At 35.3% G+C, this 16,164-nt stretch overlaps 1 protein-coding gene and 1 pseudogene across 1 annotated transcript; both read right to left on the bottom strand.

Annotated features, from left to right (window-relative positions):
- Positions 1 to 8,615: 8,615 nt before the first annotated feature.
- Positions 8,616 to 9,485, bottom strand: LOC138143371 (uncharacterized protein C8orf48 homolog). Its single transcript, XM_069064564.1, has one exon. The coding sequence runs from the start codon at positions 9,483 to 9,485 to the stop codon at positions 8,616 to 8,618; it is 870 nt and encodes a 289-aa protein (XP_068920665.1).
- A 3,263-nt stretch (positions 9,486 to 12,748) lies between these two features.
- LOC138143370 (ADP/ATP translocase 3-like) lies at positions 12,749 to 13,637 on the bottom strand (annotated as a pseudogene).
- Positions 13,638 to 16,164: the final 2,527 nt, after the last annotated feature.

Raw genomic sequence — 16,164 nt, 5'->3', positions numbered from 1 at the left:
ACAAGGAAGGTCGTGTTATCTGGAAGAATAAATAATTCTTCAATAAAAGGCTTCAATAAAAGCTAACGGATGGAAGGAATGTGAAAGGAATAGATTTAACTTTTCTGAACTAAAGAAAATGAAATACTGAATGATATACTTTAATTGTGTGCTAGTGCCTTAATCCTTCCTTCACTTGCTGGGTACAGTGTGTCCCCTGAGGAAAGACTTTTAAGGACTGACTGAGGCATCTTCCACCTACCCCAAAGCAACTACTTTCATCTGTACAGTCCAAGGCCATTTTCCAGCTCCTATTGCCATCCCAATCTCCCAACTGGGATATGGAAAACTGCTGATGCAAAGAAGAGCAACCCTCACTTTGACCTCAGACCTTCTCTCTCCTGCTACACCTATCCTTTGAGGGGAGAGGAGTGGCACCCTCCATTCAACAATGAACCTTATAACACCTGGTCATACATTTCACATCCCTGAGACTTTGAATTCTTGTAGATTATCATCCAAACCCTATTCCATATTCCCTAGCACCTTATTTCTTATTCAAATTTCCCTCAACGATATCATCACAAAATTTCATTGTAACTCCACCTAATCCTTCCACTGAACCCTCAGGAATGTCTATTCCATAAGCAACAAACCTTCCTTTTTCTTAAATCTATTCCTTTATTATTCTCCAGGTCAGGTAATTTATGTGTAGACACTATTGTATCTCTTAGCTGTATCTTCCATGTTTGTCCAATAACAGACTTCATCAGTATCATCTCGGTAACAATGCATTTCCTACACCATTCTTTGGAATACTAGTCACTGCTTCCTCCTCACAATGGGGAAGTTCACTTTTTATAACTGAGTTTCCAAAATGTAAAGCATGGGTAGGGAGCAGAAAACCTTTTGGTAAGGGATTAAAGAGGGGAGAGAAGAGTGGGGGAATCAATAAATAAAATTATTAGATATTTTCAATCACAAAACCTAATAAAATATGCATTCTAAATTTAAAATATTTGAATCATGGTCTGTGAAGTGAGACTAACATGATAAATTCACATCAGCTGAAAGTTAGGGTAGAGCATCATTTTTTTTCAAATTCCATACACAAATGAGATCAAATATGAGACGTACAAAGCTTCATGGTAGGTGGAAAGCTGTTTGCAATGGCAGTAGGTTATTAAGAAGTAGACTGTGTAGGCTTGAGAGTACTTTCCCTCTTCACTGTTTGGAGCAGGTTAGCCCTGATACCATGTTGAAGAATGGTAATGGACAGAAACTGTGCAGACTGGGAAAGATTGACTTACAGCAGTATATTATGGCTGCCTGCCATATTTGATTAGGGACCTGCTTTGGGGAGGGCATACATTGAGGCCTCCTCCCTCACACAGAACTAGGTCTGCCTCACCCCTCCATTTTTCATCCCATTTTCCATTTTCAGTCAGTCCCTAACCATTTATTGCTTATTTATCCCACTCCCACTGTCAAGGTCACTTTAATGTAGAATCAGATAGATTTGGCCCTATTGTTTCTAAACTCTAGATGGTCCATCCCCACGGATTGCTGCTTTCTGCTACCTCAGGGCTTTAGTAAAAAAGAACTGGAGAAAGAGGATTGCCATATGAACAAGGACCTGGGAGTCACGGCGTAACATCTTATTTATTCTGTGTGTTTTATCCTCCTGTAAAATGTAAAATATAAGTGATATTTTAAAAGTACTTGTCACTTGACTTAATCTATCTAGGAACTATATATGGAGGCAAGATCTTCTACCATCACTTTTAGGCCTTTGGAGCTCATGGCATAGATGAGTTGTGCCTTGGGGCTACTTTCTGTCTTTGAATTCATAAAGTCTTCAACTACCAAGGTAAATAATCTTTGTGTGAAAGATGAAACTACCATAATATCTGTATATTTCTCATTGCCGTTTATTTTGGTAAGGGAAATGTAATGAAATGGATGCAACAATACCCTCTGTTATTTTATTGTATGTGTAAGATTTGTTTGGATGACATTATAAAAATGTAATAAATTTTAAATTTTATTTGAATAAAATTTGACTTAAGAAAATCATTCACATAAATTGTTTTAGGAAAAATGGGAGGAAGTATGACTAATTTTTTTTATAAAAGAAAATGTCTTTAAATTAAATTTGGAAACTCTTTTTACATAAAATGTCTCACTGTTCTATAACCCTAATCATTCATAGTTTCTTCTCATCATCTTTTCCTTTTTCTTTTTTTTTTTTGGTCAGGTTCCTACATTATATAGTGAAATTAGCTTAATGATTAACCATAATAGCAGTATATGCAAAGATTGTAGCCTTGCTGACAACATGAAAAAAGGATAGGAAGTATCTGTTCCAAATTTCATATAAAATTTTAAATACTCATTAGCTAGAGAGTCCCAAAAATCTTTTCCAGATCCGGCACTCAATGTTTCTAAATTAGTATATTTGTATCCTCAGTAATAGCAACTAGGGACTTTTATATATAAGGAGTTTCAAACCTAAGAACACTTAATGTAGACAATTTTTAATTTGAAAAATGGTTGCTTTAACTTGGGCTAATCTCTTCCTTCATAGGACTGTAAGACACTTCACTAGTGAGAATGCAAGAACTCTTCATCTTTCACACCGGCATCATCACTACCTGAAGTACAATCCCTTCCTAAACAGAGCTGTAACATGGGGTCGTTCTCACTTCGTTTTCCTCTTCTACACTTCAATTTCTTTTTTATTTTATTTTATTTTTGCTTTCTGGAGGGCAATTGGGGTTAAGTGACCTGCCCAAGGTCACACAGCTAGTTTTTGTGTTAAGTGTCTGAGGTCAGATTTGAACTCAGGTCCTCCTGACTCCAGGGCTGGTGATTTATTCACTGTGCCACCGATCCGCCCCTCACACTTCAATTTCTTCATTAAATTCATTGCTTCCAAACACACAATTAGCTGCTTTTACCCATAAAGAAGCAAATTTATACCACCACATGTTGATGACATAACTACCACTATCACCATTTGAAGATCCAATCTGGGTCAGCAAACTAGCAATTTTAACTGACAAGTTTTCAGATGGCTGTCAAAAGACTTTCACATTGGAACTTTGAATATGTTCTCACCCAGAAACATTGGAGTAAGCTTCAACCATGCCATTTCTGTAACTGCCTAATAGGTTGAAGTGATTTTTTGTGGCTTGTCTAAGAAAATAGCCATCATTTTAAACTTTGTTTCTATGGTAAAATATGTTCAGTGTTCCAAACAACCAATTAAAAAAAAGGAACTTACAATCCACAACTCAAACACAAACTACCAGTATCATTATTGGTTAAAGTGATAGCTCAGAAGAATAATGATGAATACCTCCAGCATTCATTAGGAAAAAATTTTATTAGTGCCCATTGATGTTTGTTTTTATTTTTAAAATTATTTTATTCTGAACTTAAGAATTAAAACAATCATTTTTGGAACAAAGTGGGAGAGAAAAACAGAGAATTACACCTGAAATTTCAGATCCATTAGTGACATTGATGTTTAATTCATTGGCTGTTGCCATCTGTTAGATATTAATGGTTTTACACAGGAAAGAACTGCTAACTCTCTCACATATCAGAAGCTCTTCGCCCAACTTCTTCTATATTGTTTCTTTCAGTACTGGTCCTCAGAGATTCACTTTACCATTCACACTTGTTTCTTTTCATAGCTTTTAACCATCATTTTCATTAAAAAGATAACAGACTTGCCCTTTAAAAAATCCTCTATACCTAAGATGAGATTAAAGATAACAAAACTGTTAGGCTAAACCAAGCATTCACAGTCATAAAAAAAATATTACCCTTTAATTAAAAAAGTTAAGATTTCTTTTAATTACATAAAATATAACAAATTAACTTAAAATAAAGCTTGTTACATTTTCAGGGAAGTAGGACAGAGCTGAGGTAGGGGGAGAAAAGGCATGAGATATTGCCAAAAAAATCTTAATAGGAACACTCAGTCTCACCATTCTGAATCTACCTATTCACAGTAGAGCAAGGGAGAGTTGGAACTTAACTTTTTCAGGATAGTACTTATTACAAGTTGTCCCATTGTGCCATAGTTGCAAACCTGATCTCTAATTTTAGAGAAAAAGAGGTGAAGAGAGAGAAACGACAGAAATCTGCATGGCAAAGTAGTGGGCATATGATGTATTATTAAACTTTTCTTTATGTAATACTGAAAATAAGGAGTATAAGGTACAATTGAATTCATTTATTTGTATGTGTACATGTACTTATATATGTACATGTCCACATATATACAAATACATGCATATACTATACATGATAGGTAAATGGATGGATGGATGGATAGATAGATTGCTCAATCAGTAGATAATCAGACTTGGAATGAATCTGAAAGACCTTGGTCCAAATCCTACCTTGGACACTAATTGTGTAATGTTGGGCAAGTCACTTATCTACTTTGTGTTTCATTTTCATCATCTGAAAAGTGAGATTAATAATAACACTTAGCTCACAGGATTGTTGTGAGGATAAAATGCGATAACAAGTGGAAAGCACTTTGTAAAACTTAAAAGTGTTATATAAATTTGAACTATTACTATTGCAATTATTTACATTATGAAGAGTTAGAATATCTGGAAGAGAAAGATTTTTATTATATATCTTTTTAGCAATTGATTATGTCTTTATATTTCCAATGAAAGGAGAACTTAGGGTATCATGGGTCTTGACAGCTAGGCAGATTGAGTATACTTGCAGATGATGTTGTGGAGACCATTTACTATGCTGCCTTTCTGCAAGAGTACACAAACTTTTGCCTGGAATAATAGCATGATAGAAATACTTGAATAGATACTTTTCATATTTTCATATTACCCATAGATAATGGTTCAGTGAAAAGAGCACTGGATTTGAAGTTGAAACCTGAGTTTGAATCCCAGTTTTGACATATAGTAACTGTGATGTTAGGGCAGTTAGGTGAAAGAGGGCATTAGAGCCCCGTGCCTGGGGTCAGCAAGATTCCTCTTCCTGATTTCAAATTTGACTTTAGATACTTAAAACCTATGTAACACTGAGCAAGTCAATTAACCTTCTTCACCTCAGTTTCCTTGTCTGCAGAAGGAAATGGCAAACCACGGAAGTATCTTTGCCAAGAAAACCTCAAATGGAGTCCTGAAGAGTTGGACACAACTGAAAAAATGACTGAACAAACGGTGGTCTTGGGCAATTCAGTTAATTCCTGGGAATTTCTCTAAGGATATTTGATTTTGAAATTTCTTCTTTCTTCTTGATCCTCTTAACATCTAGATGGTGAGCTTTCATTTAAGGTACAAAGAACTTTTTCCCCTTAATTCTTCCATTTGAATTATGCATTGATATGCAGCATAGCTAAAGAATAAAATTTCTTAAATTTTTTTTAGAACTCTGTTTTACTTTATTTTTAGTAGGACCTAAGCACACCATTTCATAGTAGCATGTTTTGAATTTTAAAAGACATAAATGAATAACTCAAATTGCCAACAGATTAAGAAACATGTATTTACTTCCTAGTATATTGTTTACAAGAGATATCTCTAGATACATTTTATTAACCCGGGATTAGTCCATTTTGTGGTCTTAATGTAACAGCTGTGGAACTTACTAATGGGCATTACTTATATTCCATATTTTTGTTTCACTGTTGATGATTTAATAACTGCAATAAAACAGGTCGCTAAACGATCATATTGTTTTCTATGTATTGATTATGTCTAGGCTTAAGCTATACATACTTCTCAGCTCTCTTTTCAAAGGATACATTTGTTTCTTCTCCTTCTGGCTACATCAGAAGGAAAGAAACACTTCATGAAGAAAAAGGGTAGGACTAGATGTTAACACTGCATTCTCATCAACAATTCCATCCTTCTCCACATAGCTCCTCCACTGGTGATGCTTTTCTTTCTTCATTCTTCATACCTTGAGGATATTCTTTTATCCTGGGACTTATATATATGGGTATAGGATAAAAAAGACAATTAAATGAGGGGAGTACATTTCTATTGATTTAAAGATGTTCTCAATCATGGTTACATTTCTAAAATAAAATTATTTGGGGGTAATTTCTCCTCTAATATATTACACATATCATCTGTTTTTCAAATGTTACTGATCTGGAAAACATATAAAGAGAATTTAATTAGAAAACCATAAAGCTTTCTTAAAGCTAGTTAGTAAATAAATGAATTTCCACTGTGGTTGACAGAAAATGGATTTCCTAAAATCTAAAGTGAATTGCTTATCTAAATTGAAATGATGACTAATAAAAATATTTTATGTGAAAGCCTGGTCTCCATAGACTTTGAAATGTATTGCCAAATCACTGTAAAAACAGAAAAGAGGTATTCGTGTACTCATTTCTGATAATTGGAGCTCCAGTTTCTGAAAATATCAAGAAAAGATACATTTGTTTGTCTTTTGAATTTAACAAATGTTTAACTATATTGTGAATGTGCTTCTGTTTAAGATACATGCATATGTAGATATACACAAATGTATTTGAGTGTATAAACATATATGTATGTATATATACACACATATGGAGAGAGAGACAGAGACAGGGAGAGAAACAGAGAATAACAATCAATTAACAAATATTTTTATCCAGACTTTTAATTTCATCAGTTTTGAGAGACTTCTGGTAGGAATTTACCAGTGTAAGTTAACATCTTTTCTAGAACATATAGTCTTGGATAGTAGCCTGGAGCTACAAGAAGCTAAATGACTTGCTCAAGGTCATACTGTTGTATATGGTAAACTCAGGACTTGTCTTCCTGGATTCAGTCTTCTTACAATAACATACCACTACATATGAATATATATATACATACATACATATATATATATATGTTTACACACATAATATATTTACTTACATATGCACATACCCAGATTAGATCAACGATAGATGAAAGATGATAGGCAGACAGGTAGTGGGTTGAAAATCCCAAAAGATCAAGTGTTTTTGATTATTTACAATACTTCATCATAACTACTAATAATACATTGATTGTAATCTCAAAGGCAGGATCATTTAGTCTACAATATCTCCCTTAGCGCACAGCATGGTGTTAGACATAGCAATAAAAACTAAAATATTGCGAGAAAGTGAAAAAGATAAATTTGCCTTCGTTTTACAGGTGATGAAACTGTGCTATACAGAGGTTAAATGAGCTATATAAGGTCAAAGACAAAATCTCCAGTCTCCTAATTTCTAGTTCAATGTTCATGTTCAGTCAATTTGATCATAAATTCCATTCATGATAGCATCAATGATCATATTTAGAATGGAGAGGAATAAAAAGCAAAACTCTAATCTTTTCACCTAGTTTTCAAAGATATTTCCAGAATATTGAAAAAGTTACAAATTCATTTCCAAGTTAAAAAAAAGCATTTCAAAAGAAAGTATGATATTTCAAGTAAAAAATAGTATGAACCAGTTTCCCCAAATACTGGTGTGTGCAAATTAAGAAGAAATAGCTCTTATGAAAGATCCTTCACGGCAAACTATCAAGTCTAGTATTGTTCTCATAAAAAAAACATTTTGGTACCATATGTTACTGTAGATATCTCAAAATCATTTTTTAAAGATGTTAAGGATACACCTGAGATTTTGTTTGAAGGGGGATGATTTCCAAAAATCTAAACTTGAAGCTCTTTAATTATGGCTAAACTTAGCTTCAGAGAAGACTTGAATGTAGGATATTGGACAATCTTTGGATGTTTTGGTTGATTTTACTGAATTGTTCTTTCTCCACCCACTCACCTTTAGAGAAATTTTAAAAATGTTACAAGAGGTGGCTTTCTGGATATGCAAATGTATTCTGAAATGAAAACAATGTAAAAGCAAAAGACATCAATAACCAAATCTTTAAAAATAAAATTAAGGGCTCCACCAGCACAAAAGGTAAGTTACTGGTCTACAGTAGTGGACTCACAAATTTTGTTCCTCTGCTAAGCATGAACTAAGCTCCATTTCTGGGAGGTTCAGCCCCCTAATATATAGAAATAGAACAAAGGGGAAACAGAGTCTAGGGAAGTATGAAAAAGGAGAGAAAAAGAAAGGAGACAGAATTTTCCAACTCCTTCCATGATTTCATGATTAGTGCCACTATTTGCCCACCACAGTGCATCCTGACTGCCACCTTCAATTCATTTGACAAAATCAGTCTCCTCTGAGGGGAATACCCTATCATTCCCTCCATGTTCTTTCAATGGAAATTTTTCATAGTTGTATAAGGACATATGTGCAATTACTAAAAACAAAAAAACAACAAAACCCCCCATATATATTAAACATTCTCTTCCAGATATAAAGGGTCATTTTATAGACCATTTTTGTACATCATACCATGTTGACTAGAAAAAAAAGGAGGGGGGGGGAGAAATGAGCTGGAAATGACCTAGGAAGAATCAAAGCTAGCTCACTCATTTTAGTTTTTTTTCCCACAGAGATATTTATTGATCATGTTATTATTAATAGTTAAAGTAGTCTGGTTGCTCTAATTTAGGTGGAGCTGACTATGGAAATGAAAAGGTCTTCTATATTGATTCAACCACATGCTTGGATCAAACCCAGACCAAGTCTATCTAGTACGACCTCATATATTCAATCTTTTCCAGATTTTTTCTGGTTCATCTGAAAGTCTGGGAAGGTTTTTGTGTATTTCTCCTATGAGTATGAGAATATCTTTGATATACTTGTATTCTTCCATTTTCTCTTCTGTTCGAGTTGAATCTAGGAAGGTCTTTTCCTTTGACTGGAAGGCAACTTGTTTAAGGTCTCTTTTCTTTTTATGGTCAGAGCTATGTACTGAGTTCTGTTTTATAATTCCTGCCATTTTTCTGATCTGTGCCTTTGGGTCTTGAAGATTGAGTCTGTTTACTTGCTGAACAGGCACAAGGAGGTTTGACTTATCTGACACAGGATTCTCTACACCTGATTTATTCTGCAGCTTTTTAGTTCGACTTTTTTTTCTCAAATTAGATACCAAATTTATCCTATTGTCACAAAAAGAGCGTAGGGCATCCAGTTCTCTCTCCGTTATTTCCTCGACTTCGTTTTGGGGCTCGATGTCTTGTTGGTTTCGGGCAGTAGTTTTTTCTTTGGCCTTGAGACAATTAATCCATTTCCTATCCCGTTTGTTTTCTAAAGCGATGGAGTCTTTCGCATTCAACAATTTGGTTTCATTCTTTAAACTCTTCTGCTTTGTACTCGCGATATTACTGCCAGAGGCGTAGGACAACGTCTTGCATTGTCCCAAAAAATCCAATGAATCGGAAGGGTTTCCTTCAGTTTGCTTATAATTTTCCTCTTTCTCTCCTTCCTTTGTAAATCGCTTAGAGATCTCACTAGAGTAGTTGGAAAGGACACGACCGCAAATCTGATCTGACTCCACTAATTTATCTTTTGAAAGGTCAGGGTCACCTAAGCTTAGAGTCATCGTTTTGCAGTTTTGGTGCGACTCCATAATGGATTAAATAAACCAAAGCTCAGACGGGCCTCTGCCCTGGCAGCCCTAGCCAAGTTCACTTCTGTCTAGCCTTCTGACCGCATGGTTCTCTAACTGCCAGTGGTCCCGCGGGGCAGCGGGTGGGGCAACAGAATTTTGAGCTCCTGGAACCAGGCACAAGGGGCTATAAATGCAAACCTAGATGCGTCCTCCAGTAGTTGCCTCGGATAATGCAAGCAATGTGATCGGGGTGGGAGTGGGGGATGGGAGCTTCTTTCACAGAAGTAGAAACTGAAACTGGACTCACAGCAGGACATGCCCGAGGTCCAGGAGAAGGCTCAGTGTGAATGGAAACCCAGGGCCTCTGTGTCCATATCCAACCTTCCTTCCACTCAGTCATGCAGTCACTTTGCATTCCAAACACCCCTTCCTCCCTTCCCCCTCCCCCCAAATGGAGAAAGTAAGAATTGAAGATACTTTTTCCAAGATGAAAAACACTTTGTGTGACAGAGAAGTTCAATGGATGGTGCTAGACGATACTAGGTAAAACGAAAGAAAACAAACAAACAAAAAATTCAGTGCTAATTTCTCTCAGTGTCCACACAGTACACATTCCTATCTTTACTATTCTTGTCTGTCAGCAGCAAAGCCTGATTGTTTTGGTTCTGTATTTTGAATAGGGAAAAACTTTAGACTCCCCGAAAATAAACAAAGACCAAAATTAAAAAGCAACAACAAAAACAGCTTTTTATTTTTCATGTAATATATTCTTTAAAAAAATATTTCCACATTAATAATGTTGTGAAAGAAGAATAAGAACAAAAGGGAGAACCACGAGAAAGAAAAAAAGAGAGAAAATAGCATGCTTCATCTGCATTCAGACTCCATAGTTCTTTCTCTGGATGTGAAAATATACCCTTTTCCTTTAAGAGTCTTTTGAAATTGTCTTAGGTCATGGTATTGCTGAGAAGGACTAAGTCTTTCACAGTTGGTCATCACAAAATGTTGCTGTTACTGTGTACTATGTTCTCCTAGTTCTGCTCACTTTGCTCAGAAACTGTACAAGTATAATCTGCCTGCTAAGCAATTCTTACATCACAATTGTATTACATTATATTCATATACCAAAACTTGTTCAGTAATGTCCCAATTGATAGGCATCTCCTCAATTGTCAATTCTTTGTTACAACAAAATAAAGCTGTTATAAATATTTTTGTGCAGATGGGTTCTTTTTCCATTTGTATGATCTCTTTGGGATAGAGCCCTAGAAGTGGTATTGCTGGGTCAAAGGGTATGTGCATTATTACAGCCCTTTGGGCATAGTTCCAAATTTCTCTACAGGGTGGTTGGGCCAGCTCACAACTCCAGCAACAATGAATTAGTTTTCCTACTTTCCCATATTTTTTCCAATATTTATCATTTTCCTGTTTTGTCATGTTAGTCAAGCTGATAGGTGGGATGTGGTAACTAAGAGTTGTTTTGATTTGCCTTTCTCTAGTTCATAGAGATGTAAATAGAGAGTATTTGACTCTATCCTTATCCCTTTTTTATGATCCCTTTGGGATACAGACCTACTAGTAGTCTTGCTAGATCAAAGTATATATACAATAGTCTTGTGTAGAACAGAACCACATTTTGAAAAGGAAGTATGCAACATGTATTTTATCAAATTCTCAATAAAGAAAATAAATCTATATTAAGGTACAAAATAACAATAGAAAAAGATTTCTATTCTCTTTATCTCTCTGACAATGCCTCATCTCCATCATTGGCTCTTCTTTTGCACCTCTATCCCTAGGCTTCATTAAGTTTACCAGCCTTAGTCATAAGAAAATCTTTCCTTTTACTCTTTTTCTAAAAGATCATATCTACCCTTCTGATTTCAAAGATGAACTCTGCTCGTGGATCTTAATGTTAGAGTCTTGACTTTTCTCCTGGTCTCTGATTTACTAATTATTTCAAAATGCAACCCACTGCCAAATAGTGTATTTTTGCTATCCAAAGCTTATTAACTTAGAATCGCCTTGAACTTATTTTGTTTGCATTGATTTTATTTGTACAAAAGCTTTTCAAATTTATGTAATTAAAACTGTCCATTTTATCTTTTATGATCACTGCTATACTTTTTAGTTAAATACTTCCATGAAACTATATCTATGACACATACCTAATTTCATTCTCTTCAATTTTTGTTAAGACTTTTAATATTTAAATTATTAATCATTTTGAACATATTGTGGTAATCAGTGTAAGATGTTGATATCAACCTAATTTCCAGGCAGTTAGATGCCATAGTGGATAAGTAAGGTAGAACTGAATTCAAATCTATCTTAGTTATGGGCCTATATACCATTGAAGTAATTAAAATGAAAGATTGATGGCATATTTATTATTTTTGGAATAATTTGTGTATTGTAGTTATTAGTTTTTTTTTTAATATTTGATAGAATCATTGGCAAATCCTTCTGGATTTTTTCTTTGGTTTTCATTTACTATTGAAATTCATTTTGTGAAACTGAATTGCTGAAGGTCCCTTTCATGTTTTGATAATTTCATAATTTTGTTTCTTTATTAAAAATAAAATCTCAGTTTTACTTTAAACTCAGTTTTCCTGCCATACCATTGTGCATAATAGGTTCTAGCAACTTTAAAAAAATCCATTTTGATTCTTCTTTTTAATTTTTTTTATTTTGGAAATTTGATTTTTCTCTCTTCAAGAAAGTTATTGATTTTGTTAGTCTTTTTGAAGAAACAGCTTTAATTTTATCAGTTCTAAAATCTTCAAATTTTCAATTTTTTTCTATTTTCTTTTTTTCTTAGTCTTTTGTGTATTTATTGTTTTACAGCAGAATGCCCAACACAGATCATCATAACTGCAAAAGTCAGCTGTGCAAAATAGTATATATACTGCTTAATTACAAATGGGAGACATGATTTTTTAAAATAAATACTTAAACACAAATTTATGGTCCTACAAAAGAGCACTTAAACTAGATGGTCTAAGTTCATCTGCCTCCTTGGACCCACAATAACTGTTATTTTCCCCAAAACCAATAGATTCAATATACTGAATCATCATCAGTTCCATTGTGTGAATAATGGATCACAATAAATGAGTCCATTTTTCTAAGAGCTTTTCCAGGCTCCCCTACAAACATGATCTGGCCTGGATAAAAAAGACAACAGGAATTTCTTGAAGTTCAGTGGTCCAAAATGCTAAGTATGGTTAAATATTCTACATGATCTATATTCACTGGTTCCTTTTTAATTTAGAATGTACTTAGATGACTTTCTTCAATTCATCATACAGGCCAAGCACGAGAGTTCCACCCATGCCTTTAAGAACATTGGACCAGACACCCTTGAAGAAAGCTTTGCTACCCTCATCTTTAGCAATCTTCTTCCAGGAGTCACTTGTCCCAGTGTACATGGTATCAGCTCCTTTGCAACCAGACTGTGTCATCATTTGCCGTTTTACTGTATCAGAGGGATAGGAGACCACACCTGCTACAGCAGTCGCTGACTGTGCAATCATCCAGCTTATCACAATATAAGTGCTCTTCGGGTCTGGGAGAATACCGTTTGCTGTATCATAGATTCCAAAGTAAGCTGCTGTATAGACAATGCTCCTCTGTACTGAGACATTGAAACCTTGATACCAGCCCCAAATTCCATCAGACTTGGTGATTTTCACAAGGTGGTCTCCCAGGCTCCCTCAGTGCCAGATTTTCCAACATCAGCTGCCAAGCGGATTCTTGCAAAATCCAAGGGGGTAGAGAAAGCAGAGAGAAGTGGCTTCAGGTGCACCACAGGCAAGATTGCCCGCAAAATACCTCCAAAACTGTGTGTGCTTGTCCACTCCTCCGCAAAACAACTGCTTGTACTTATCCTTAAAGGCAAAGTTAAGGGCCTAGGTGGGGAAATATCTGATGACATTTGCTAAGTTACTCCGCCAGAAGGAAAGCACCCCTTGTTCCTTTGGAATTTGGACCATACAATCCATTATGCCTTTGTACTGCTTACCTGCAGCAACTTGTTTACTTGCATGCTGCCCCTGCAATAGTAGCTTAACTCTCTCGACGGGGGCCACCATGGTCTTGGAGATAGCGGCGATGCCAGATGCCTCCAGCCAGGAAGTCCTTGGTGAAGGAGACGGCCTGTTCCGTCATGGTTACAGAGGGGGAAGGTGTTGGAGGTGGAGAAGGAAAGCCAGTGAGAAAGGGACGAAAGCTGGGGAACTCCCATTTTTGCTATTTTCTAATTTTGAATATTTTCTATTTTGTGATTATGACATATTTGTTTTATTATTTCCTAATTTTAGTGGTATATTTAGCTCACTAATGACTTTTTTTTCTTTTTTTATGCATGCTTTGGGAAACATATTTTTTTCCACTAATGATTTCTTTTGTGCTTTCCCAGAATTTTTTGTGTACTATTTAATTATCATTCTTTTTCACATAATTACTTATTTTTTATTGTTTTTATGATTTGTTCTTTATTCTCCTTTTTATTCCCATCATTATTAAAGCTTCATTTGTGACTGTATCTTTTGCTTGTGGTGCCTGCATTAATGGTGGTTATTGTTTCCTTTCAGTCATGCTTGACTCTTCATGACCCTATTTGAGGTCTTTTTGGCAAAGATACTGGAGTAGTTTGCCATTTTTTTTTCTTCAGCTCATTTTGCAGATTTGGAGAGAGGCAAACAGGATTAAGTGACTAGTCCAGGGTCACACAGCATGTAAGTGTCTGAGGCTAGAATTTTTTTAAAAAAATATTTATTTACTTTTAGTTTTCAATATTCATTTCTAAAAGATTTTGAGTTATATATTTTCTCTCCATCTCTCCCTTACCCCCCCCACACCAAGATAGCATGCATTCTTAATACCCCTTTGCCCAGTCTGCCTTCCCATCTATTCCCCTCACCCCCTTATCTCCTTCTCTTTCTTCTATTTTCCTGTAGGGCAAGATAGATTTCTATACCCTATTGCCTGTATATCTTATTTCATAGTTGCATGTAAAAACAATTTTTAACATTTGTTTTTAAAACTTTGAGCTCTAAATTCTGTCCCTTCTTCCCTCCCCACCCACCCTCATTGAGAAGATAAACAATTCAATATAGGTTATACATGTGCAGTTATGTAAAACACTTCCATACTAGTCTTGTTGTGAAAGACTAACTATATTTCCCTCCATTCTATCCTGCCCACCACTTATTCTATTTTCTCCTTTGACCCTATCCCTTTTCAAAAATGTTTGCTTCTGACTACCCCTCCCTCAATCTATCTTCCCTTTCATCTTTTACCCCTCTTATCCCCTTCCCTTTAACTTTCCTATAGAAGAAGATAACAAACTGATTGTGTATGTTATTCCCTCCTTAAGCCAACTCTGATGAGAGTAAGGATCACTCATTCCCTCTCACCTCCCTCCCCTTCCTCATAAAATCTTTTTCTTGACTCCTTAATGTGAGATAATTTATTCCATGCTATCTCTCCCTTTCTTCTTCCCCCAATATATTCCTCTCTCAACAATCAATTTTATTTTTTATGTCATCCCTTCATATTTAACTCATCCTGTACCATCTATCTATCTATCTATCTATCTATCTATCTATCTATCTATCTATCTATCTATCTATCTATCATCTATCTGTCTATCTGTCTACCCATATATCTATCCATATGTCTATCTATGTGTCTATCTATTTCCTTCAAACACCTTAATTCTGAGAAAAATCTCTTGAATTAAAAATATCATCTTTTGATGCAGGAATGTAAACAGTTCATCTTTAATGATTTCCCTTACAATTTCTCTTTCCTGTTTACTTTTTTCATGCTTCTCTTGATTCTTATATTTGAAAGTCAAATTGTCTACTCAGCTTCAGTCTTTTCATCTAGAATGCTTGAAAGTCCTCCATTCATTGAATGTCCATATTTTCCACTGAAGTTTTATACTCAGATTTGCTGGGTAAGTGATTCTTGGTTTTAATCCTAGCTCCTCTGACCTCCAGAATGCCATATTCCAAGCCCTTTGATTGCTTAATGTAGGAGCTGCTAAATCTTGTGTTATTCTGGTTGTATTTCTACAACTTTTTGAGGCATTCTTCTCCTCACTGACTTTTTGGACCTTGTTTGCCATTTGGATTAGTCTATATTTTAAGGTATTATTTTCTTTAGTATTTTTTGGGTCTCCTTTAGTAAACTGTTGACTCATTTTTCATGATATTTTGCATACTCTCATTTCTCTTCCCAATTTCTCTTCTACTTCTCTTACTTGATTTTCAAATTTTGTGCTGAGGCCAATTCATATTTTCTTTCAAGGCTTTTAATCTAGGAGCTTGGAATTTGTTGTCTCTTCTAGTTGTATATTTTCATCTTCTTTGTCACAAAAGTAAGATTCTATAGTCTGAGGGGTTTTGTATCACCCTCTTTGCTCATCTTCCCAGTCAATTACTTGACTTTCTAATTTTTTTTCAAGGTAGGACACTACTTCCAATTTGCACTGGTGTGGGTGTAGGTGTGGGTATATTGTCCCAGCATTCAGAGGTTTTATATCAGTCACTTGATCCCCCATCATCTGTGGGCCCAGGGCTTCGAAAGCAGCTACTGTGGCTGCTGCCACCATGACCACTTCCGCTGCCCTGGAGATGGGGCCAGATCATGCTCTGTTTTCACCCAGATCCTAATTAATATGTTTAGT

The sequence above is a fragment of the Petaurus breviceps genome, unplaced genomic scaffold (genome assembly GCF_028583685.1).
Source record: "Petaurus breviceps papuanus isolate PSGF00001 unplaced genomic scaffold, PetGlider_PUasm1.0 90639, whole genome shotgun sequence".
NCBI lineage: Eukaryota > Metazoa > Chordata > Mammalia > Diprotodontia > Petauridae > Petaurus > Petaurus breviceps.
Note: the sequence above shows the minus strand (reverse complement) of the source record. Positions and strands in the feature narration are given on the sequence as shown.

Coding starts and splice junctions, on each gene's coding strand:
- LOC138143371 (XM_069064564.1), bottom strand. CDS start 9,485: ATGGAGTCGCACCAAAACTGCAAAACGATGACTCTAAGCTTAGGTGAC.